The following is a 27,119-nucleotide window of genomic DNA, read 5'->3' as shown; positions in this document are numbered from 1 at the left end:
GACAAGTATATAATGATATGTATACAAGGATGTGTATTGAAGGTTTGGTAATTCATTAAAAACTTAGAAGTTGGTTAAATAAATTATGCCATCTCCTTGCAGTAGAGCATCTTGCAGTTGGTAAACATAGAAACACAGAGATGTGTTGCTTGGGAATTTTTCTGTTTCTAATACTACATTCTTAAATCACATCAGTCAGTTAAGACCTAGTAGAAGTGACATTAGGGAATGAAGAAAAGCAGTTTCAGTAGCAACACAGCCAGGCTGCATGGAGATGGAATGGATTTTGTTTTGTACCTTATTTACTCAGGGCTCCTTATTTCAGTCTGCATTCAACATGGGACTCTGAGTCTGTATTTCTGCCTCTGTTGCTTCCATTTTTTGATGCCCAGCTCATCTTCGTATGCTAAGGGAAAGAGCATACCCTACAGGAGTGCTCAGCACTGGCCAGGCAGCCCAGTCCCTAGATATCAAGCACAGTGGCCCCAGGGAGAGCACTTTACAGACTCTTTCTCAGAAATGGGCCTAGATTTTGTTCAGAAGTGATCTGTAAGCTGGATAGTTCTTTGGCTCCTCCTAATTTGCTCTTCAGTACATGATTATCTTCCTATATTGACATTCATTTTATGTTGTTATATGAAAGTGGATTTTCAAAAATATCCCATTTTTATTTATGTTTGTATTTTTTATTCTGGAAGGGTATATGTCAGAAGTATCTTTAATTTTGCTTATCTATATTTTCTGTAATGGACTTGTATTGCCCTAAAAACATAATTAAATGTGCCTGAATTTATAAAAATAATGATTTTGAAACTTTGCTGTTTCTTGCACATTGATTTGTTTGAGAAACAGTTTCCTTAAATATCTTAAGCATTTATCCAGAATCTCATGTGATTATCTGCTTTTCAAAATAACTAGTAATTATTTAAAACATTTATTATTTTGATGACTTCTCTTGCTTTTATGAAACACATAATGTGCTAGCTGTCTTGTAAGAAAGAATAAACTTTTCAGTCCTGGAGTATAATTACTGTGGCTTTGTTAGGCATAAATGTAGGGCACTATATTTTTATTATAACAAATACATAGTATGATGAGGCAAACAGGGAAGCCAAATGTTAGGAATAGGAGATAAAGTATGATTTTACTGATCAGGAGACAAACATCCTATTCCCTCTGATAAATCTGATTGACTTATTTGTCCAAAGAAATGAAAATTTAAAAAAAATAACTTAAATACCTTAAAATCAGAGTAGAAAAACATGTCAAAGCCAGGAATTAGAGATGAAGGGAATAATGCTTTTGTCTTGTGATCATTTTCATCTATCCTAGTGAACTGGGTCCTTGGAAGGATGGTGTTACAATATTATTTGTCAGGTCAGATCTTATAGCTGAAAAGAGAGGGTGTTTTAATCTGTGAGTGAGAACTCTGTGGGTGCTGTAGGGTGCCCTGCAGGGATGTGGTGGGTAAGGGATTAGACCAGCATTTCAGTAGGCCCCCAATTGCACATGTGTCTGTGGAAGCTAGCTGTAATGGCTGCAGATGATTTGGGGTCAAAGGTGTTGCAGCCATCCTGGGACACCCCAGGCACAGCACTCAGCAGGCACTTTGGCCGAAGCTCTAGACCTTGGGAGACATGGGGCAGGATGACCCGTCTGACAATTTGTAGCAGATACACTTTAATATTTAGTGAGAAGTAAATGCTCACCTTGGGGTTGCTCATTCAACTGTGTTTCTCCCCCTTTCTAGGCCCTTCCCAACAGAAGAAAGCGTTAATGATGAAGACATCTACAAAGGCCTTCCTGATTTAATAGAGTATGTTGAACATTTTCAGCAAAATAAAACCATGACCATGTTTTGGTCCAGCATGGGTCTTAACTGTGAATGTTAAGTAAGCTCTCTGAAGGGCAAAGGTGACTTAATGATGAAGCCATGTAAGAAATGACCTTAAACTGGTGGTGGAAAGCTTCATAAGAAACATACTCCGACTGGTTTTTAGTTCCCATATCCCTGTGAAAAGTAAAGAAACATTGCAATGAAGAAAAAATTTGGAAGTTTCTCAGAGGCATAGTAGAGTTGTAGATAAAACTGAAATTAGACAGTTGGCAACGATTAAAAATAAATAGAATCGATGACTAGAGTTGTAGGACAGATAGTATGTGCCTTGTGAGTGCAAGGCAAGGACAGCCCAGGTGGGAGCTGCGGTTGTTCAGGGACGGTTCAGCAGGTGGCGTTGGTTCTGCACAGAGACTCTTCTCAGGCTCTGTTCTTTAGTAGTCCAGAGAGGAAGAATGTTCTTGCAGCTGATTTTCTTCTCCTGTTTGAGTGACTTGGGCAGATTACAAATAAATACACAACATGATCCTCACTCCACAAAGAACTGATGATGTACATCAGGCCTACTTGCAAAGAATTTAAAGAAACAGACTATGCTACAAGAGAGATTGATAGATCTGTGGAAATTCATCCATTCATGCATCCAACACACCGAGCGTGTTCTAGCTTAGGAGGTTTATGCTTGCCATTTTTTTTCTGACCATGTGACAGGTCCCTCACTACTCATGTCTTTGCTCAGACATCCCTCTACATGGAGACCTTTTCTGATGACCCTGTGTAAAATCGCCACCACCCCCTCACCTTGCTCTACATTTTCCTAGCACTTGCAACTACTTGACACAATGTTGGCTGGTTTCATTTGTTGTCTGTCCTCATTAGAAGGTTAACTGTCTGAGATCAGAGATTTCACTCTGTGGCTATTTTCTTGGAACTTAGAGCAGTGTCCGGTTTATAGCAGGTCTTCCATAAATGAATGAATAAGCCAGAACTGCATTCAGCATCTACTGTTTACCAGGCACTGTGGTTCAGGCCTGGGCTGTCTAACTTTTGTAATAAAAGTTAGCCAAGTATCCTTGTGTGTGCTAGCTGGTTTGTATGCACTATCAGTGTCCTGTAATACCATCATGTTTTTAGGTTTCTACTGTTACTACAGTTTTCAAATGAGAAAACCAAAATTTGAAAAGCCAAGTAACTTGCTGGAGGTAATAACACTAGCAAATAGCAGACCTTGGATTTAAAAACCAGGCCGTTCTTCAGGCCTGGAGGTTTCTTAGTCATTGCACTGACTCATGGGTGCTTCCTGACAGGACCCTCTAAAGCTTTTAGCAGGAGAGCAGAAGAGGCAAGAGCTGCCTGGAGCCAGACGAATTGTGGCCCACAGCTCTTCCTTGAATAGGTGACATTCAGAGTGGCCTTGAAGTCACATACTTTAGCTAGTAAGCATACTTATCTTTCCTTAAAACTTCCAAGAACTCTGACATGAAGTGTGATAGATGCTATCTTCATTAGTTCCCTATAAGAGTCTGGGTCCTAGAATCAGATTCTTTAAAGCATTTGGAAGAATGCATTATTTCTGGCACTGTGTGATGATGTTGTTCTTTTAAAAACTCCACTGAAGGTCACTGATACCTATTAATTTTGTAGCCTTCCCTCATCTTGTTCTGCTCACTGGTGTTTCCACACAAGACTGAGTGTGTTTGGGCTGGTGTTAGGAGGCAAAGCAGGAGCACTGGGACTGAGAGTGAGAGAATAGATTTCACAGTTCATTTTCCTTCTGAACAGAACCCGCCATGCAGAACCCGTGCTTTCATTGTTTCTTATCTTCGCTCCCTTGTGCTCTCCCCTGCCCTTCCTGTCCTTTGTTGTGTACAGAAAATGCTCAAACCCATTTAACTGCCCTGCCCGCACTGTTCCCTGGCCAGAGTACCTGTCAGGATAGCCGCTGTTGTAGAAATAGTAGAACTGCCCCAGCCTGGCCTGCCATTTCCTCAGATTTCCAAAGCAGAAGCTGAGTGGCATCCTTCACTCCTTTCCCCTCTGAAATTCTCAGGGGTCACGGAATCTGTTTTACTGTCTCCTGTCTCTGTGTCCCTCTCACCTGCCGTACCCTAGTTAAGACTCTCTCACTCACAGTAGTTTGCACCTTGCCTTACTGATCTCCCTGTCTGTCTCTTGTCCCTCCAGGAGACCCTCATCTAAATAACTCCCTGTGGGTTCCCAGATGTGCAGTGTGAGGTTGAATTCACAGAGTGCCTGGCTCTCCTGTCCCTCCAGTAGTCTTCCCTGCTTGCCTGGACACAGTGAATGGGGTGCTAATCCAGGCATGGTCAGGCTTATTACTCTTCTTTCGCCCTTGTTAGTGTCTTTTTTTCTGGAATGCTCTTCCCCTCTTTTTATTCAGTGGGGGCATGTGTCACCCCACTGGGTTTTAAGTTCCGTGAGAACTAAACTTGGTCTCCCTGGTCTGCAGCCATATGTCTGGGAACACAATATTTTCACAGAAAATGTCTATTGAATGAACTGATAAATATATTCAAGATGCAGCTCAGATGTCATATCTTCTGTGAAGCCTTCCTCTGATCTCTTTAGTGAGAGTTATTTTTACTCCTTTGTATGCTCCAGTATTATACACTTGTCTCTATCATTGCACACACAGAATTGTGTATTTATGTGCTATTCTCCATGCTAGGGAACAGGCAGGTTCTTGATCTGTACATTTTGAGCACTAAAGAGCCTGATACTCATGCAGTTCTTAGTAAATGTCTGTTGGATGGATGGATGGGTGGGTAGGTGGGTGGACAAGTGACTCTGGAATGAATTTTTCTCAGAGCAAAATTCTCTGAAACTTCTGTTATCACCAAATCTCTCTCACTTAATATACCTTCCTTTTCTCTACATGTTTGACAGTTTATTCCTGTCAGATACCCTCAAATAATCCTTCATGACAAACATAAACAACTTTGTGGTTATACTTCCATTGAAAAATGTTCCAAGGTGTAGACTGGCATTTCTAGTCACAGTGGTTTTATTTTTGTGATATCATTTTTTAACGTTGTCTCTGCACAAGCCCAGGAGAGGTACTCAGGGCTGGTGGTATTAAAGGAGTTTGAATTTCTTTCTCATTAATGCTTCTTCCAACATCTCTATATTGGTTCTTCCCAATTCTTTGGGAGAATTAGTTGGTAGAGGCATTTACAGAAGTCTTGAACTGGAAGGAAAAACTTCCAGGTAGTAGAGGAACATGCAGTGGCTGGAGCACCTTGACTGAGGAGTGGGTTCAGTCTCATCTGAGGGGCTTGGGGTAGATGGACCTGTCAATCACTGTGTAAGTGTTCATGGAAGCTTGAAAAATGGGGATTATTTTTAACTGCCAGAAGACCAGCAGATTTTAAGTTTTTTTTTTTTTTAACAGATCTTAGATGGTTTTAAAGATTGTGCCCTTCCCCACTTAAAGAAATGTGAATAGATTAAAGCAGAATCTGGGTGAAGGGGGATGAGAGGTACTCTCTGAGTGGGCTGGTTTGAAAATCACTGGCTTAGATATTGGTAATAACCTTGAAGAAATGAATGCTGTTAACAGAGCATTTCCAACATATTAGATACTCCTAACTCTCCAGCCCTCTCCATTTTATACCCTTTAATATGGGTAATGAAACTGAGGTCTCCAAACATGAGAAGTGGGGACACTGTGCGATGGAGTGGTTCATACAGAAAGTAAGCCAGACTTGCTTTCAAATCATGGGGCCTCTGCTATAAATTAGCTGTGTTATCTCTGGCAATTCAAATAACTTTTTGGTCTCGCAACTTTCTCTTTAATGAATCAAATAATAAGGCATATCTAATAAGACAGCTAATGCCGGAAGAATAGGGTGAGACAAGATCTGCAGAATGATCACCTGTGAGCTTACACAGAGTGACTAACCAGTAAATGTCAGCTGCTGCCGCCCTCACTGTTGAAGTCTGTTGTCATCATTCTTGTTAGCAGGGACCAAGCTCTAATGTGAGCCTTTTGAGTCTTTCCACTGATTCCATTTTTCTCTCTGCATTTTATACTAAAACCAGTAGAAAACTTTTAATCTATTTTTTTTTTTTTTTACTAAACCCCAGTAGGCTATTTCTAGCTATTGCATTTACTGCATAATGGAAAATGACCTTTACATGGTGTCCTTTGTTTTAGTGAAACCCGAGTAGAAGATGAAGAAGATCTCTACGACTGTGTTTATGGGGAAGATGAAGGTGGAGAAGTCTATGAGGACTTAATGAAAGCAGAGGAAGCCCATCAACCTGTAGGATTTTTACTTGTTTCTTAAATTACTCTTGAGTGTTTTATTAGGAAAGTGATTACTTGAAAGACTAAGTAATGTAATTATTATGTAACCTCTGAATATTCTTTGTTTCTTTTAACTTCCTTATAAGTAGGCGATTGTGTAACTATAAAACCTAACTATGTAACTGTGACTTATTCCTGCATTTGGAGGCATAAGCATGACATTTTATTGCTCATAAGAACGGTAGGAGATCTTTAGTCTAATCCTTTCATTTTACCAGTAAAGAAGCCAAGTCTGAGAGGTAAATGACATGCCAGTCAGCTACATAATGGCACAGTCGCAATAGAAAGTAATTTCAGTGAATCATGAAATTATACTGTTATGAAAGTAAATCTTCTCTTACAAAGCAGGTAAATTTTTTCCTTTAAATTTAATGTAAGATAAAATATATGTTAAAGGATATTTCTTCCCATTTGTTGGGTTGTATGGTGAGGTATCTTCCCCTTTTGTTTCATTATAAATGTCCTAGCTTTCTTATACTACTTTGTAAACTTAGTTATAGATACTGTCATGCCCAGTGTATCTGGACCCTCAAAGTTTTATCTGCCCTGACTCTTTATAGAACACTTAAGTAAGAATTTCTTTGAGTATCTTCTTATCGATAGTTTGAAATTTTAACAAGTCGGTTACTTAGGCTTTTATTAACACTCAGTTTTTGCTCTGGCCTATCGCACAGGGCTGGTGGGCTGCCCAGCGCCTCATTGGGGAGCTTCTGTGGGGGTGGAGACAAGTCACCAGGCCTATATTTGGGAAATATAAAAATGTGTGTGTTAACCCATTGCAGGAGTGGATGCCACCTCTAGTTCATTTCCAGAGTAATTTTAGGTCACAGTATCATCTGTACCTACTGTAATTATCAACTGCTTTGGTGCCAGCAGATTCTTCATTGACACCCCTGGGGACAGTTTTCCCTCACCTGACAGTGCTGTGTGGTTTATATGGGACAGGGTTAACAGGAGTAATAATTTAGATGTTTAGGGTCCTTCTTAAGTGCCTGGCAAAGCTCCAAGTGCATCACATCATTTATCTCATTAGAACTCCCTGGGTTTGATACTGTAATTTTCTCTATTTTACAAAAGAGAAAACAGAGCCATAGAGAAATTTGTAACTTGTTCAGAGTTATAAAGCTAATAACAATAAAACCAGTATTTGAACCTAATTCCATCTTATCCCCAAATCTTTGATCTTAGTACTGTGCTCTGCCAACTTTAATCCTAAACACTTAGTGAAAGAGCCAAGCACTAAGATGTTAATGCTTGGAAGAAATATTTGAAGGTTTTACTTACTAAATATCTTTTAAGTATTTTTATATTTATTTCTGTAGCACATGTGAAATATGCTGTGTATTAAAGGAACTGTTATACTGTTTCCAGATTCATTAACATTTTTAATGAAAGAGATGTGTTAATTTGAAGAGAATGTCTAAATTCAGAGACTTATTTTTAATCACCTAGAACTTTTCATTTACATTGTTTAAAATTAAACACACCAAACATGTGTCGCGAATGTAGTTAAGTACGTCTTTCAGTTGTGTGTTTTATTAGATGGAAATGCAATGATTTTGATCTCTTTGTATCTGCTACCAGATAGATTTATACATGTGTTTGATTAAGTAATTTTATTTTTATCATTTTAACTGCAGAAATGTCCAGAAAATGATATACGAAGCTGTTGCCTAGCAGAGATTAAGCAGACAGAAGAAAAATATACAGAAACCTTGGAGTCAATAGAAAAGGTAAGTCATCGGGTACCAATGCTGAAATGCTGCCTCACACAGTTTCCACCTGAGCCCCACGGTTTCCACTGAGCCTGTGAGTGTGCATTTCCAATTCTCAGTTGTACTTTGCATTAAAGCCAGGAACAGGAGGACAAATATCACCTGAAGTCACTCCCAGTAAGATCTAGAAACACTGAATGCAAAGAAGTGGAGTAGAGTAGTGTTGTCCAGAGGCTTAGTTGGATGGGGTGGCAGGGGGGATAGGGTGATGTTGGTCAAAGGAAGTAGAATTACAGTTAGATAGGAGGAGTGTCTTAAAAACTGTGTCCAGAATAGGCAAAAACAGAGAAAGAAAGTAGTTAAGTGATTGTCTGGGGCTGCATGGTGGTGGTAATAGGTATAGGTGGTGAGAGACAGGACAAAGTAGAGAAGAAGATATTAATGGATACAGAATTTCTCTTTTGGCTGATAAAAGTGTTCCACAATTGATTGTGGTCATGTTTGCACAACTGTGTGAACATACTAATAAACATTGGGCTGTATCCTTTAAATGGGTGGATTGTATAATATGTAAATTATGTCTTAATAAAGCACTTTTAAAAAAGGAAAAAGGAAAAATATCAAAGCAGATTATTCATTCCATAGATTTGTTGATTTCTTTATATCTGAGAGGCACTGTTTTAGGATCTGAGGTTATAGCAGTCAACCTAACAGGACTCTGGCACTTTCTGTCTCATGGTTTAGAATGAAAGCACATAAGCATGTTAAGTTCTCTCAAGAGAAACAAGTTGGGGGAAAGGGGAGAATGTGGGGAGAAGGAAGGTAGAGAGAATGATAATGGAAGGCCTTTGTGATGAGATAGTGTATTTAAACTGACAGCCAGAGCATTGAAGGCACAAGGCATGCACATATGCAGGGACGAGAGTTCTAGAAGAGAGTGACCCTCGGGTGGGAGAGTGTTCAGACTGTACTTCAGGGAACAGCAGCAGTCCAGCAGGGCTAGAACAGAATGAGCAAAGGGGAGTGCATGGTTCAGAGAGCAAGCCTATATGGGGACAAAAGCTAGGACATTTTAAGCAGATATGATACAATAGCAGTTAAAATCTTGAGCATCTCATTTTGGCTCTTGTGAACAGGGCTGGAAGTGAGGGAAAAATTAGATGCATGTTGTAATTTTCATGATGACAGAAAATGGTGGTATTGATAGAAGTGGCAAGCAATATTCAGATTCAGAAGGTATTTTAAAAGTAGAGCCTCCTGGATTAGGTGATGGATTAGGCAAAAGGATGTGAAGAAAGACAGGGATCAAGGATGACCACTAGGTTTGGCATGAGTCAGTGCATGAATGGTGAAGATGCTTATTGAGATGGAGAAGGAAGGGTTGGGGATCGTGAATCTGTGGAACATATTAAATTTGTGATACCTCTTGAACTTCCGGGGGGGTGTATTGAGGAACATGTTAGATATATGAGTCTGGCAGTAATGGGAAATGTTGAACTGATGAACACATTGGGCCTTTATCATCACACAGTGAAATTTAAGGCTATGGAGCTAAGTGAGATTACTCCATGGGACGCATGCTCTAAGGGAGAAGGTTTGAGGCCACTCTTGCTGACTCTCAAATTTAGAGGTTAGGAAAATGAGAACCAGGAAGAAAGGTTTAGGTTTAGGAAAAGATAAAGGTATGGAAGAGTTGTTGAGGACAGTGAGAGATTAAATCGACCAGGGTTTTTTAACAGGACTGTGTAGCATTATAGGAACCATAGAATTTCATGGTCATATTTAAAATTAGACGATCACTCTAGTTCATGCTTAATTTGTTAGATATAGGTACAAAAGCCAGCGTTTGGTTTTCTAGAAAAGCTCAATGGAAGAAAAGATGGAAAGCAAGTATGCAGAGAAATGACTCCGATGATGGTTTGTGGATTGTAAAGTGGGTAGGGAGGAAAGTGGGACATGAGAGATATTGACATCCAGTGGATTAGCAGATCCTGTGGGGCTGAACAATTTCTTGTTACAGTAGGAGGTAGGGATTCGAGAGGTGAGTTCCTGAAATTAACCTACAAAGCATGTATGGTATTTGATAAAAACACGGTGTTCAGGTATGACCATGAGATTTGGGAGCTGAGCTAGACTGGAGCATAAGATTATTAGAGGCCAATAATCTTATGTTGTGAGTAAGATTAGAGGCTCGGCTGTTGGGAGGATCATCTGCACAGATTCTGAGATTGCCAGGGATGAAAAAGGTATGGCAGACCGGGAACTAAAATTCTCACATATTAGGGGGAAAATGATGTACAAATTGCATAAACAGATTATTGATCTCAAATATCTATAATCTTTTACAAAGTGTATTTTGGGGATGTTTTATATAAGTCCTCAAATGTATCTTCAATGTCATTGTTTACCAACTTGGCCAATGTGTTCTTTCTTCTCAGAGCACTTACTGTCTAAACCTTTTATTATGTATTTCAAATATTATAGCTTGTATCTAGGTCTTTATATCTTAGTTCAAGCATAAAAACCTTTAAGAGAATAGTTTCTACTTTTTTGGTATATAATAATGCTGATTAACAAATGAATTCAATTATTTTTGTTTGTTGATAAAAAACTCGTTATATTGATTAGGGCAAGTTAAGCATAATTATTGCTTCCCTCTTCTCTCCTGGTAGTATTTCATGGCACCACTGAAGAGATTTCTTACAGCAGCAGAATTTGATTCAGTATTCATCAACATTCCTGTAAGTAAAAATATGATAGCTAAAATTGTGATGCACTTCTGTAAAATCCTCATTTTCTTAGTAGGCTCCAGATTCCTATTATAACACTCTCCTGTGTTCTCTAAGAATTTTGACCCTATTTTTGCTTCCCAAGTTTTTCTGCCCTTACTTTCTTGAAAAACTGATAAGTCATATCTTTAGTCAAAATGCATGTAGGAACACGAATGGAAAAATAAGATTTATGTGTTCTTTCTAACTGTCACAATGAGGTAGTCCAAGGTAATTAAATGATCCTTAATACTACTCTGTGTCTTCTAGGGTTCTGCCCAGCCAACTCCTCTCTGCTCTAGTGCTCCTTTAGCTCCTAGGATGTCAGTTACCTCTACCTAACTCTCTACCTCTACTTCCTTAGCCTCTGGACTTTGATGCTTCCAATGACTCTCACATCTGAAATAGCTTTCTTATAATTTAATGGACTATTTTAATGATAAAATGTGAAAATATTTTCTTCACATTTATGCATGCATTTCAAGTTTCAGGACATCTTACCATAATCTTAGAATCCTAAAAGGGTATTTGCTCAGAAATGTAGAATCAAAGGAAATGCTGCGTCCAACGAAGTTCTGTCAGGCAAGATTCAGAATGTTAGACCTCTAGAACTTGCTTTTTAGTTCATATGTACACACACAGATGGGTGTACATGTGCACACGCACACACACGTAAGAGCTTCCATGTATAGGCTTTCTCATATCACATTAAAAAATCCCTTTTGAGTCTCTTATGTTCTGTGTTTCTGATCACCAGGTGATAAGTTCTGGCATGCTGTCCTTATCCCTGATTAAGACCAAATAAACACATCCTCATTGGCTTGTCACATTGTGAGCATTTTCTTTCAGTTTTATCAAACAAAGATCTGGCATAAAATAAACCACACAGACTAGCAAACAGGGATCCTAATCCACTTACGTGTGATCATTCTTAGAACCCATTGACAGTCCTCATCCTTAAGGCCTTACTGTGCTCCTCAACAACATGATAAGGCCAACATCCAGGTTTAATTATTGCCCTACTACAGAAAGAGCATTCTGTGGCATCTCTGTGTGCTTCAAGGTCCAAAGGAAGAGATAAATGGAGAATTGGTACCTTGACTCAAATTTCCTGTCTGTGACATGTGTTTACTGGCAGTTGAAAATTACTCGCTTATCAGGAAAAATGTTGAATTCTGTCTTTTGAGTTGCTTTAGTAAATTGTCTAGTACAATTCATTTGCTTCTTATTTATGCCATTAGTTGTCTGGTTTCAAGTAATTTAGTCTGATTATTGTTAACTTATCACCAGGACACCACTAATTGACCAGAGTACAAATCTACATTTCTATGTCCTAAGGACATGAATCATTGCTTTATTCTGTCAATAAAACATTAAGTACTTGGGAAGTTTTATTTAAAAATTTGCAGCAATTATAAAAATGAAAAAGCTGTACATATTTTTGTACAAGAAATAAATTATCCTTTAATAGCCACTGGGATCATTTCTTTCTTCACAGGACACAGACATTTCTAGTCAGATCTGAAATTGCTATTTCCCATGCATGTCTCTCTTTCCTTCTCTTCCTTTCTCCCTCCCCATTTCCCTTTTCTTCTCCCTCTTCTTCCTTTACCTCTTCCCCTTCTGCTCTCCCTCCTTCACCCTGCCTTCCTCCCTTCTAAATCTTCCTCTCTTCCCTAATGGTAGCAGGTTTATATATTGAGAACATTCAGCATATCCTGAGTGGCAGGTCCAGTATATTTGGGTATATTTTTGCTTCTGACTCTTAACTCTTCTTTCCCATTGTTTTCTTTTCTAAGGAACTTGTAAAAGTTCATCGGAACTTAATGCAAGAAATTCATGATTCCATTATAAATAAAAATGACCAGAATTTGTATCAAGTTTTCATTAACTACAAGGAAAGGTAACTCTTGAATTTAAAACCTTGTCGGTATCAGTTTATAATTATGGTGAAGACTAGTATGAAAATGGCTAATAGCTATTAATTATAGTTTGTTACAGTACTAGCTAGGTAGTATTAGGATATGGAACGGTTGATCTCGGGGTATTAGTTTGAGCTTTTTATGTATGTTAACTTTTGCATGGTAAATCAAAAGGCAGAGGTTCTTCCGCTGGCCTTGTCTCGACTAAATGATGTAATCTTGCACTAAGTCATTTTAACTCTCTGAGCCTCTTTTTCCCAATTCATGAGCATCAGGGGCAGATTAGCAGGAACCTAATGCTTCTTCCAACTCAAGTATTTTATGATTTTCTATTTTGGAGAATTAGCTTCAGAGTCAAAGTTAGTTTCTCTTTCTGAATTGAAACAAACAAAACAAAACTCCTGAATGTTTCATATGAATTGGAATATCATGAAATTTTACTTAAAATGTAAATGTTCTCTCATTTAAGCAATACAGTTTCTAGTACTAAGAAATGGCTAATGAATTGCTTTGCATCAACATTTAGATAAATACTAACAATTTATTAGTAGTTTTTTTTTTTTTTTTTTTCTGGCAGAGGGTTAAAAGAGACAACAAACCGAACAGTTTCTTTACAAAATATCTGTATTAGAGAGATGGCCTTCCTGGACAGGCTCAGACTCTGAACACTTATGAGTTATCTCATAGTTCAGGCCTCTCATTTCTACTTTTTATATGATGTATGTTCCTTAATTAAAGAGTAGTAAGGAGTGGGAGGTTTATTAATGATTGGAATCATAGTGATTGCAGTGAGCTTATAATGGAAAAAATAAAATGGTTTTGAGAGTGAGTATACATTCCAAGTTTATCTCTAATAGCTTAACAATAAATTTTTAATTTTTTGAGGTATAAATTTACACATATACTCAAATGACATTAATTGTCATTAAGCCAGATCATAAAATCTACCTGATATAAAAACGTACATGGAATTAATCTTATTCAAATTTGGAATTAAAAATGAGTCTTTTATTACTGTAAATATGAGTGACTTGCATTCTTTGTATATGTGTTATGTGTTAAAAAGGATTTCTACTGTTGCTTTGATTATCCTCAACTGTGATTTTAAAGAGATGAAAAGTTATGCCCTTTCCCCCCTCCACCTGATTTTTTGCTTTTGTCTAACAGATTTCTTCCTCTCTCTTTTTCCTTTTCAGATTGGTTATTTATGGGCAGTACTGCAGTGGAGTGGAGTCAGCCATCTCTAATTTAGATTATATTTCTAAAACAAAAGAAGATGTCAGGTTGAAATTAGAGGTGTCTATTTTTTCTTTTTTTCATGACATAAACTAAAATCAACTTAAAAGCAATGTATTCCTCTTCCTGACCAATGCAACACTACATTATTCCATGTATTCTAAATATAATTTCATGTCAATTTTATAAATTGTTTAACAGATCACTTTATGAAATAACAATGTGGTAGTAATAATAATGGGCAAAATCTAACTTTTATGTTTCTGTGTTTTATATACATCTTCTTAGGTCTCCCTGACTTTGTGAGATGTGTACAATTAAGTTTCTCATTTTCCTAATAAGAAAATTGAGGTTTGGAGAGATGATGAGTAATTTGCCAGCATCACCTAGGTAGTAAGAGGTACAGGATGAATAAGATGATGTATGTGGATTTAAAATGTTTATGAAAAATATAAAATACTTAGAAGCAGAGTTTAAGAAGGGCATAGATATTATTTATAAGACTGAAGAGAAGACAAACATAAATATGATAAGGCTGAGAGGCCTGTGATAAGCTCTGCTTTGGAGGGTTCTATGAGTAAGATGAGATTACTTCAGGGGCCACAGATTGTGGAAAGTTTATCTGCAGAGGCAGCGTGTGAGCTAGCTTCTTGAAGAGTGGGGTTGATTTTGGCAGTTGAAATTCCATAAGGGGATTCTGGAGGAGTTGTGTGTCTTGATGAGAAGAGTGAGGAAAGTTTGAGATGTGGCCAGTTGACTGGGGGAAGTAGAGCACATGGTTACAAAAGAAAGAGCGGGAGCTAATTTATGTTAAGTCATGGTTTTTGTACATCATGTATGCATTTTTCCACCAGAAGAGTTTATACTTTAAAAGAGCTTTTGAAAAACAATTGTTACATAAATTATCATCTTAAATATATATCCTCCTTGTGTTTGATTTTCTTAAATTCCAGGTAAAGAAATGAGGTCAACTGTTAAATGTCCACATGTGGCTTGTTTGCTTCTTCAACATCCCCTTTCCTCCTTTGAGTTGAGTTTGTCAGTGAGGTCCAATGACAAATGGGAAAAAGGCAGACGATTTTCAAATCAGAACCCTTTCACTATTTTGGTAGATCCAGCAAAACTTCATAATTCTCAACTCCCACAAAGGAAAATATTGCTTAGGAAGTTTACACATTAGCAGGTCACCAAGTAACTGTCCTGAATCAATATCATAGATCTTTTTTTCTTTGCCTCTTAGTGGCCCTTGATGATGTTGACCTTTATGGCTGGAGATAGGTTAATCACCGCTCAACAGTATTCTTGCAAGACTGTTAATGCGAAAGATTCTTGCTTCTCTTTAGAAAATAGAGACTCATAAAGTTAGTGATAAGCCAGCTTGATGTGAATTAAAATATCGTAATAAAACAAAACTTTACAACTGATATAAGTAGTTTCTAGCAGAGCAACTATTAGTTTTTTAAATTTTAAATAAAGATACAAAATTGTGGTTCAAGATAGGAGTCAGCAGGTTGTCAATCAAACTTCCATTATCTTCTCAGTCTTGTCGGATTGCCTGCTCTTCTTCTTTCAGAATCGGTGTCAATGTCCTGCCCACTGACCACACTCTGGGTCTCTAGGTGCAGTCTCTATCAGTCTTAGGGAAGAAGTGGGCTTCAGACCGAGTGTGAAATGCTCAGGGGCAGGTGGTGTCAGCTGTCCTTTCTGGGCCCCACTGCCCTTCATGTGACCATTGGCCTGATTTGGAAGTGTTTAATCAGATACTGTACCACTTCAACAAGTCCTCTGTTGGAGTTGCCTTCTGCAGGCCCCAGCATGACAGACGAAAAGCTGCCTTGTTCTTAGTGTCGCTGACTTCTTCCTGTCTTCTGCTTTGTGGTTATTTTTGTTCTTATTGATTTTTTTTTTTTTTTTTGGTATTTTTCTTCTCTACTTTGGAACCAAAATAACTTGGGGTAAAAGGTGATGGAGTCTCTTTAGCTTTCCCTATGAGGCCTGAACCTGATTCCTTTTTATTTTCCTTCCAATTAAAATTGACTTTAGGCTATATAAGTGAGTAGATACTATTTCTATCCTTTATTTGCTTTCAAGAAAAATTTCTACACTTTATTTACTTTCAGTATCAATAAGCATTTTATACCTCATTCTCCAGCCCCTAGTTGTAGCTCATGCCAGTAATATTGTTATTTTTACTTCTTGAACCTGTGCCATAGAATTTTTTTAATATTTATTTTTTTAGTTTTAGGTGGACACAATATCTTTTATTTTATCTTTATGTGGTGTTGAGGATCGAACCCAGTGCCTCGCGCATGCCGGGCGAGTGCGCTACCACTTGAGCTACATCCCCAGCCCTATGCCATAGAATTTAAAGGAACTAATTTTCCCATAACAGTTTTAAACTAACTTCCATAACATAGTGGCTTTTAAATGTGTAACTTTCTGCTCCTAACACTGTTCCAATGGCATAATATATGACATGTAAGTTGCAGCGTCCATTCCAAGCAGCTTAAAATGTAGTTGGGGAGAGAAAACCTACCTATTGTAAAAACATTTATTCTCTTGTTTGACACCCATGATTCAGAACTCTCTATAAGAAAGTAAGAAATGAGTTGAAATTGTTATTATTCTGTGTTACTCAGTTTCATATCACTATAACCAAAATGCCTGCCTATAATTAGTTGGAGGAAGAAAAGTCTATTTGGACTCATAATTTTAGATATCTCAGTCCATGGATGGTTGAGTCCATTGCTCTAGACTTGATGTGAGGCAGGCCATCATGCTGGAAGAGCATGGTGGAGGAGAGTTGCTCAGTTCACGGCAGCCAGGAAGCAGAGAGATGGAAGCCAGGGACAAGATATAGTCCTAAGGGCATATCCCCAGTGACCTATCTCCTCCAGCCTTGCCCAGCTGCCTACAGTTACTACCCAGTAGTCCATTCAGATTATTATTTCAACCCAATGGATTAATCCAATGATGAGGTTACAGCTCTCATAATACCTCTGAACATTACTGCATTGCCTAACTCATGATCTTTTTGGGAGGACACTCGTAGATCCAAATCATAACATCTTCCAGTAAATTACAATAATTGATAAAACACAAGCTAACATGTTGGGAAATTGTTTCAGTTTATTTTGCTTAAGATTTGTAGTTAAACACAATCAGTAAGCCACAATAGTTATTGGAATTAATGGTGTTTGCTCTATGGCTCCTGGTAATATACCTTCCAATGTTCTAAGAAAGCTAAGTGTGGGCAAACGGGGAACATGTCAGCAAGTATTTCTTAACATAACTCCTTCCATGTACTGAAAACGTCTTTGAAATAGGTTGTGCAGTTGCATGAGGATTTTGGATTTATGTGGTGGTTCACTACTAATGATGTTTTCGTAGCTTTTTTTTAATGACACCACAGGTATGTGATAAATGGTAAAATCAGAAAAGTAACTTGCCCAAGGCCACACAACCAAAAGTTACCAAGCCCTGGCTTGAATTCATGCTTTGCTATCTCAAATTCAAAGCATTTTTCTTCGTATCAGAATTACTGTCAAAAGGGAATAAGGGAGTAAATGCTATTTTTAAATAAACTTCAAAGAAATACTAATGTGAGATTAAGAAGATAAAATCTGAGGCTTTTAAAAACATTGAGTTAATAGGCTTATAGATTCACAAATTTTCAGGCTCCTGGTAATACATCTTCCAATGTATTCTCAAATATTCTCTTTCATTCAGTTCAATAAATGTTTATTAAGCAAATACTGGATTCTGAGAGATGTAAAGGACATATGAAAGGTCGAAAGGATATGTTGGGGAAATACATGTAAATATAAATATAATTTATATACATAATTTATATAACTATATAATGTATTTATAAATTTATATATAATTATGGAGAATATATATATATATATATATATATATATATATATATATATATATATATATATAAAATTAAATGACCTACAGGCATACATAGAGAAAGGTGGAGGAAGGGAAAGAGAAAACACAATTTTGATTGGGACTATTCCTAAAGACCTAGAAGCATAGTTCTTAAAGAGGATGATGAGTGACTTCTTCTTGATGTCTGGTCCATAAGCCCACTGGGGGAGACTGGCAGAAGGTAGAGCTATGAGGGTAAACTGAAGAAGACCCTGGAGATATATGATTTTGCACTAGAAAAAAATAATATGCATTAATAAAATAGTTCTCTTTGAGTCATATTTGATTTGAAATACTATAAGTTCTGTTTGTTTTTAAAAGCTAACTTGTATTATTTAGAGAGAAGGATTATTTTTAAAAAAGCAAAATATTTAGAGTATGATGGTCCTTCTTATAAACTCTGCAACTTTTAATGTTTAAGACTTCCCTTGAGAAAACTAACAGCAATTTTAAAAAACGTTTCCTTAGGAATGTTCCAAAAGAGCAAATAATGGGAAATTTACTCTTCGAGATTTGCTTGTGGTTCCTATGCAACGTGTTTTAAAGTATCACCTTCTTCTCCAGGTATGTAACTGAAAACTGCTTATTGCTCATTTATTCAAAAGATATTTAAGAAGCATCAGCTGTGTTTTGACTCTTTCCTTAAAGTTTTAAATTATTGTATGGCTAAGTGGGAAATGTTCAGAATAATTGGACAATTTTTTTTTTTTTTTTGGTGGTGCTGGGGTTTGAACCCAGGGCCTTGTGCATTTGAGGCAAGCACTCTACCAACTGAGCTCTATCCCCAGCCCATAATTGGACATTTTTAAAAATTATTTATTCTTTTTATATATACATGATGGTAGAGTGTATTTTGACATATGCATACATGGAGTATATCTTCCCATTCTTGTGGCTGTACATGATGTGGAATTACACTGGTTGTACATTCATGTATGAACATAGGAAAGTTATGTTTGATACATTCTATTGTCTTTTAGCTGGACATTTTTTCCTCCTTTCAGTAAAGATGATTTGGTATTTGCCACAAAGTTATAGTCTGTGTCCATCAAACAGGACAGGCTAAAACAAACAAAAAAAAAATAAGGCAAAACAAAAACAAAGATATGCCCTCTGCCAAGTCTTCTGTAGTTAGCAGTAATCATTTATTAGTGTTTCACTGCTTCTGAATTTGGGGAGATTAATCATATTAGACCTTTTGCATTGTAGCAAGTGTAAAAGGTTTGTGTCACATTCTGTATTGTTTTCTACTGTACTAAATTGTAATAAGACTACATTTATTTTGAAGTGATTCTTGTTATAACCCACAAAGCTTATGGTTTCCACGGTTAGTCTTTTAATGAGGGTGGAGAGTCTTATAAATTTAATTTGATAGCTATACCAGGAGACTCATTAGTTCTGCTCCAAAGAAATGTCTTACTGTATTAGTCTGTCAACTCTGCTGATGCTTGTGAAATGTCATTTTAAAAAGATCTACTACCTGTATGTGAAATATAATTTTGAGTCTGCTGTGCTTTGTACATCTTGTATATTAAATTTCTTGAACTGTAGCCACAAAATTATTAGTCATCTCTATTTTTGTTCTACTGAGAAATCAGAAAAATTCAAACCTTGATTATTCCTTAAAAATGCATTAAAACATTTATGAGACCTAAACTCAAAGCAACTTAATCAAATTGGATTTTATGAAAAAATAATAAGGAAGACTCAGGCAATCAGTTTCCAAAGCATCATGGAACTAAAAACTTGTCTAGAATAAGATAATTTATTTTGTAACTTTGGTGTAGTCAAATATTGATTGAAGAATTTAGAAGGTTCAATTTTAAAGCATTTTGGTCCTTGTATGGTTTTACACAGACTTATAGAACTATGAAATTATACTTTTTTGAAATCCAGTAAACTTCTCTCCTTAGTTTCTCTTGGTTTGCTCTATATTTAAATTTTTAAGTGTATATTTAGTTCCATGATCAACTTTTAAATTTATGAAAAGTTTGACTGGGCATGGTGGCACATGACTATAATCCCAGTGGCTCAGGAGACTGAAACAGGAGAATAATGAGTTCAAAGCCAGCCTCAACAACTTAGCAAGGCCATAAGATGCTTAGAAACCCTGTTTCTAAGTAAATGTATAAAAGGGCTTGGGATGTGGTTCCCTGCTTGACTGCCCTTGGGTTCAATCCTTTGTATCCCCCCAAAAATAATTATGATAGGTTTTGTTTTGTGTAATATATAGATTTTTATTTAATAGAGTAAAAATGGAAATAAAGGGATAGAATTTTGACACATTTTTATACTGAGCAGATTCTCTGTATATAAGCTGAAGCACTACTGGCATTGAATTCATAAAAGATTTTTGTGTGGTTCCCTGTGCCAGACACAGCATCAGGCACTTACGACATGAAATGTGATCTGCCCAGGAACACAGTATGATAGACATACAGATTATTATGCCTGAGAAAGCCAGGGAGCTTGCTAGAGACCAGCTTCCCAGAGGAGTGATTGTTGAGTTGGGCGTTGAAGGAAGAGCAAGAGTTGGACAGGTGGATCAGAGAGGAAGAGCTTTTGAAAGAGAGAAAATAATAATTCTTTTGGGATTAAGTATCAGAACATATTTTGAGAATTACAGTTAATTGAGTATGAATAGAATATGGGTTGTTTGGAAGTGAAGGGAGAGAAGTTGAAGGAGGTGTGCAGGATGGAGACCATGGAGTCTGACTGGAGGTCTGAGTGACAATCAAAGCACTTGTGGGGCATCATAGAAGGCTAAATAGGGTGGAAATGTGATCTCCTAGGGTCCTAACTCTGAGGCCAGGGGAGGGAATTGATGGTCCTTGGAGAGACTACAAATCAGTAGTTAGGTCAGAGCCCCATTCTACTTACCCATTTGAGAAAGGGCAGGGGAGTGGCAGGGAGGATGGTTTCCAGGGAAGGGTCAAAGCTAACATCAGTAAGACATGGACAGAGGCACAGAAGGAGTCTGGGACACATTCTAGGTTGGGTCTATGTGATTACATGGATGAGGATGCCATTATTCAATAATAACAAACGCAGGAACAAGAATAGGGTTCTGGGTAAGGGTGGGTTCCATGCAGGGCATGTTGGATTTGAGGTGCCTCTAATCTGTTCAGTTAGAACTGTTTAGATGGATGTGAGTCTGGGACTCAGGCTTGAATTCTGGGTTGAGAGTATGTATTTGAGAGTGAACCTCAATAGGAGATGTTGACAGTCTGACTGTGATTGAGATAGAATTGTAGACTGTGTATGTTATAGTCAGCTTTTTCACTGCTGTGGCTAAAATACTGAACCAGAACAACTGTAGAGGAGGAAAGTTTATTTGGGGACTCACGATTTCAGAAGTCTAAATCCATAGATAGCCAACTTCATTCCCTAGGGGCTCCAGGAGAGGCTGAACATCATGGAGGAAGAGTGTGGGAGAGGGAAGCAACTTATATGATGATCAGGAAACAGAGAGAGAGAGAGACTTCACTTGCCAGATACAAATATATGCCCCAAAGCCACACCCCCAGTGCTCTACCTCCTCCAGCCACACCCCACCTGCCTTCAGTTACCACTCAGTCCCATCAGGTGATTAATTCAGTGATTGGGTTAGGCTCTCATAACCCAGACATTTCCTCTCTGAACACTCTTGCTTTATCCACGTGTGAACTTTTGGGAGACCCCTCACATCCAAACCATAATAGTGTAAAATAAGAATGAGAGGGACCTTGGGTAAAGATCCAGGGAGCAATAACTTTCTAAGATACAGTTAACAAAAGAAGAAACTGAGGACTGGGGAATTGGCAGAAATGGAGGATTTATGAAAACGGTATCAGCAGTAACAATAAACAGAACATGTTGATGTCTGTGAAATGAAGGGAGATGTGGTCCTCAAAACCAGTAGCTACAGAGAATCCATGTATGATAGTGAGTAAAAAGGTGTCAATGAAGTTAGCCATTAGGAACTCTTGCATAATGTTGGGGAAGCAGCATCTGGTGGCGGGGTATAGAATTCAGCTTGGTCTTTGAAAAGAAGATGTATTCAAGCATGTTTCCTGCTCTTTTGATGTCTACCCGGTCTTCTTGCAGTTGGAAATTTTTTGTGAAAATAAAGCCTCATTACATAAAATGTATCACATTATGGAGAGAATAATGATAATAATGATTTATTTTTTAAAAAAATTTTCTTATGTGTTAGTTTTGATTTGATGTATTAAACCGTTTCTTCTAAATAGGAACTTGTCAAACATACCACTGATCCCATTGAGAAAGCGAATCTGAAACTGGCTCTTGATGCTATGAAGGTAAAGCAAATGTATCTGTCACTTGTTTATAATTTTTAAACAATAGTATTCAGACTACTAACATGTATATATGATATGCTAATACATTATAATATGCATTTATTTATCTACCAAAATAGATAGACTTGCATGGATTTGATGTCGGACAAGAACGTATAACATCAAGAGATGTATTAAAATAACTTTTGAAGTTTGCTAACTTTCATAACTGCCAGAGTGCCTTGATATAATGCTTTTTGTTTCGTGTTCTTTTATGGTTGCTAATAAAAAACTGTTGGCTTGTGTAAACATCAGGTCAACTGTGGGCTTCAGGAACACCATTGTGGCTCATTTTCCTCAGATGACAGGATCAACCAGGTTTACTCTTTTGGATGCCGGTGAACTTTACAAGTGAATTTCAAGTTTGGGCTTTTGTTTTCAATTAAGTCTGAAATTTAAGAAATACAGATAGATAAAAGCAGATTTTTTGAACGTATTGGAACTATATAAAATCCTAATTTCCACATTATGCTGAATCAATGTCTTTGAAGGAAATAATATCTGCCCCTCATTTAAAACAAGCAAATATTTGTTCTTAAAAACAAAATGAGAATGTGAAAGAACTGCTCAGAACTATGTATAGCTACTCATCTGTGTCTCTGTACTAGTTTCAGTGTCAGCTTTGATGTTTCATTCCTTTTAGTTCCACTATCAGGAAATATCACAATTATTATTACAAAAAAGATTCTACCAAGTTTCCTATCTTTGAAGAATCCGTATATGCCTACATCGTAAGAAAAGTCAGATTTCTGTTGAGAACAAAGTTAGGAACTGCTTTTTGAGGGTTGGTTCCTACTGTTGCAGATGAATTTAAGAGGGGAGAGAAAAAAGAGAAAGAGCTCACAAAACAGGAAAATCTGGAGCACATGTAATAAAAATAGCTGGTTACAGTATGGGGAGATTAGCTAATGTTTCCTCAAATATAAGAAAAGCCATTTTAAAATAGGTGAAGGCACAGGGAGAAACATGGCTAGTGTTTTTTGTTCACTTTGTTTCATTTTTGTTGTTGTTGTTCTGTTTAGTTCCTCAGCTGTCCTTTATTTCTTCTTTATTAACTCTTTAAAATTGAGCCAGCCTGCTTGACTGGATGCTCTCAGGAACTAACAAGACATTAACTGGTTGCAGAAAATAGTCTCCCTTAGGTTCACTGTATAACTTTTAGTTACTTTTTTTTTTCCTCCCTGCAAATCCTTCACTGTTGCCTTTGTTCTAACCTGAGTAAAAATATAATTCTGTCAAGGTCAGGCATTACGGTGCTTGGAATTGACATTCTTCTGACCTAGTTTCTTTTGGGTTGCTCTGCATAGCAGCATATTTTGTTTATTTGGGTTTTTTAAGGCAGCAGCATCCTGACTCTTCTCTGGGGTGTGGTAAATGACAACTCATCAGTCTTCCAGCTGTCCTGACATTTCACAATTGCCTTTGAGATGCAGCTTTGATTGATTGGGTCTTCATTTTATTGTCATTGCAGAGTAATGGTGGTTACATTTACCCCTAATGGAATTAATGATGTGTTTTCTTTCAAAGTGGTTTGCATCTCTCCTCTAATCTTAGTGTGCCTTCTTGTCTTCATTCTTTAGGACTTGGCACAATATGTGAATGAAGTGAAAAGAGATAATGAGACCCTTCGTGAAATTAAACAGTTTCAGCTATCTATAGAAAATTTGGTATGTAATTATCCTTCCATCCAGCTTCCCCTCACCCCCCAGTTTGGGGACTTTTAAGAGCTGCAGTTGAAGACGAAAAGATAATTTACCTTGAAGTTTCTGCTGTTGGAGTCCAGCTCCCTGCACACCACCCCCTCTTCCTCTGTTTGGCAGTTCATAGGCACCTGCTACTCCTGTTACGCCTCCTTATCTGGGTACTTTCTGTTCCAGCAATCTGAATTCCAAGCACTGAAATCCACTGTTTTCTTTGCTCTTTATGCCCATGCATAGTCACAGCTGATAGCAGCTCACTTGCTCATTTTACATATATTTTCTGGGTGACCACTGTGTGCCAGACTCTACCTTGCTCAAGGCATGACTATCACCATGAACAAGGGGTATCCTGATTGAGGAAGCAGTCAGAGAGGGTTTAAAAATGGCCTGAAGAGGAAGGTGTTTTGAGCTGGATGCTGTAGCAGAGGGAACTAAGGGGAGTTCTTCCTTAATCCTTTGGAGTCATCTTCCACTTGAATTGGGACCTAAAAGATGATGAACAGCCACAGAAGAATCTGGGGGGAGATCTACCTAGGCAGAAACCTTAGCAACTCAGATACTCAGAGGTGGGCAAGTGATAAAGGGTAGGGGTGGTTGGAAATCCAAAGTAAATTAAGAGTGGCCCTCTGTGGGGTGACCAGGGGGGCTGGAAACAGCACAGCACAGCCCTAGGCCAAGGCTGAGTTGAGATTTCACAGTGACAGCCAGGGGAAGCTGGTGCTAGGTTTCTGTCTGGTAGTGATTTACATTTCAAGAGGACCCTTTGTACTGGTAGCCCAGTCAGCAAGCTGTTAAAAGTGGTTTCCTGAGAGAAGGGAGGCCTGGATTAACCTGGAGGGCAGTGCAAAGAGAGAAGAGATTTTATTGCTTCCTTCTCCAAAGCATCTTGAATCTACCCATTTGGGGACACCATTTACCTCCTACCCAATCCCAGGAGCCTTTACATAGTTACTGTTCCAAAATGTTCTCCCTCTTTGCCAAACTTGAAAAGATTTTCTGTTGCTTTCAATGTTCAATCAACATTCCTTAGCAGACATTTAAGGCCCTCAGTTGATCTGGACGTAAACTTGTTTTCCTGAACTCAGATAATTGCCCACATATTTCCCATTATAGGTCTTGTGCTGTGTTTAACCTTAGAATCTCCAGTTTGCCCTGCATTTGCAGTCTGCCTTTGATCATAATCTTCTCAGAGCCTACCATGGCTCTCCCCAACAAATTCCTTGAAAGTCCAATCTAAAAAAAAATAAAAAATAAAAAATAATAATCCCTTTCCCTGTTCTCCCATTATTCTGTTCTCTTTGGAATTCTGCAGCATGTTGCCTGGATAGCTGCATATAAAATATAATAAAATATAACATTAAATTACCATCTTAACCATTTAAGTACATACTTCTTTGGCTTTAAATACATTTATCATGTTGGGCAACCATCACCACCATCCATCTCCAGAACTCTCTTCATCTTGCAAAATTGAAGCACTCTACCATTAACCCCAAACTCCCAGTTCACCCTCCCACCAGCCCCTACAACCAGTACTCTAATTTCTGTCTATAAGTTTCACTGCTTTGGGTACCTGAGGTAAATGGAATTGTATAATATTTGTCCTTTGATATTGGTTTATTTTCCTCAGCATCATGTCTTTAGGGTTCATCCATATTGTAGCATGTGTCAAAATTTTCTTCTTAAAAAAAGTTTGTTCCTTTAAGGCTGATGATATAGGTTGTGTATACCCCATGTTTTATTTATCTATGAGTCTCATTGATGAACATTTGGGTCATTTCTACCTTTCATTTATCATGAATAAAACTGCTGTACATGGATGTGCCAGGATCTATTCCAATGCCTGCTGTCACTTCTTCTGTTTGCATACCCAGAATCAGAGTTTCTCGATTCTATGGTAATTTTATATTTAATTTTCATAGCATTTTTTCACAGAATCTACACCATTTTACATTTCTACTAGCAATGCACAAGGGTTTGAGTTTCTCCTCATCCTTGACAGCATTTGTTAATTTTGTATTTGTTTTTTTTTTTGGGGGGGGGCAGGAGGGGTTAAAAAATCACACACATAAACACACACACACACATACACATCTACACACATGTATGTATATGTGTGATATGTGTATAAATGACAGACATTCCATTGGGTGTGCAGTAATAGTTTATTGTGGTTCCACTTTGCATTTTCCAAATGATTAATGAGGCAGAACATTTTTTTCATGTGTTTTTTTGTCATTTGTCTATCTTCTTTGGAGGCAGGTCCATTCAAATGCTTGAATCATTAGATTGCTTCGTTTTGTCATTGAGTTTGTAGGTGTTCTTTGTGTATATCCACACATCAATCTCTTATCTGAAAAACAATTCGCAAATACTTTCTTCTGTGGGTTGACTTTTCATTTTGTTTATAGTATCCTTAATGCAAAAAAGTTTTAAATTTTGATGAAATCCAATTTATCAGTCTTTTGTTGTTTACATTTGGTATCATATCCAAAAAAATCACTGCCAAATCTACTGTTATAAAGCTTTTTCTCAATTTTCGAAGACTTTTTATAGTTTTATCCCTCACTTTGGGTCTTTGATTCATTTTGAGTTCATCTTTATATATGATTTAAAGTATGGGTTCAACTATACTATTTTGCATGTGCATATTGATATCCAGTTTTCCCACTACCATTTGTCCTTTCACCAATGAATATTTTTGGTGCCCTTGTCAAAAATAATTTTGGCTATCTGAAAGTTTATTTCTGAGCTCTCTACTATTCTGTTGGTCCATGCGTCTGTCTTTCTGTTAGTACCACATTGTTTTGATTATTGTAGCTTTGGAAAAAGTTTTATAATCAGAAGTGTGAAATATCTAGCCTTAGTCTTTTTCAGGGTCACTTAAGATTCCATATGGATTTTAGAATGGAATTTTCAATTTCTGCAAAAAACATCATTGAGATTTTGATACTGAATATTTATTTTTCTACTTTCCTTGTAACTGTTAATCATACGCTTATGCTCTTTATTACAATGGAATCTCCAGGTGTTAGTGATAATATTCAGCCAATTATTTTTTCAGTTGGCAAGTACAGTAAGTACTCTTAATTACTTTTTAAAAGAATAATTTAATCGCCTGCCTCTGGAGAAATAGCTCATTATTTTTAATCATTAAGTCAAAACTTTTCATCTTTGAAATCTTAGCTCAAGAAAGTCAGTCCTGACTCTCTTGACCAAGTTAGATCCCTTCCTTGTACTCTTCCTTTAGGGAAGTGGTGCATTTGTCCTCTTTGCATCTGTGAATATTGTGCCCCCAAAGGGGAGTAAAGTCCCTGAGGGCAGATCTAGGT

At 37.4% G+C, this 27,119-nt stretch overlaps 1 protein-coding gene across 2 annotated transcripts in view; it reads left to right on the top strand.

Moving 5' to 3' along the window:
- Vav3 (vav guanine nucleotide exchange factor 3) overlaps positions 1-27,119 on the top strand; it is a 359,269-nt gene that overhangs the window by 168,212 nt on the left and 163,938 nt on the right. For both annotated transcript variants that reach the window (XM_076861720.1, XM_076861719.1), the window contains exons 4-12: positions 1,751-1,816; positions 6,015-6,123; positions 7,808-7,900; positions 10,555-10,623; positions 12,450-12,553; positions 13,769-13,868; positions 18,216-18,311; positions 21,980-22,048; positions 23,668-23,754. In XM_076861720.1, coding sequence (XP_076717835.1) covers positions 1,751-1,816; positions 6,015-6,123; positions 7,808-7,900; positions 10,555-10,623; positions 12,450-12,553; positions 13,769-13,868; positions 18,216-18,311; positions 21,980-22,048; positions 23,668-23,754 — 793 coding nt within the window. The remainder of the gene's footprint in view (positions 1-1,750; positions 1,817-6,014; positions 6,124-7,807; positions 7,901-10,554; positions 10,624-12,449; positions 12,554-13,768; positions 13,869-18,215; positions 18,312-21,979; positions 22,049-23,667; positions 23,755-27,119) is intronic.

The sequence above is a fragment of the Callospermophilus lateralis genome, chromosome 7, assembly GCF_048772815.1.
Source record: "Callospermophilus lateralis isolate mCalLat2 chromosome 7, mCalLat2.hap1, whole genome shotgun sequence".
NCBI lineage: Eukaryota > Metazoa > Chordata > Mammalia > Rodentia > Sciuridae > Callospermophilus > Callospermophilus lateralis.
Note: the sequence above shows the minus strand (reverse complement) of the source record. Positions and strands in the feature narration are given on the sequence as shown.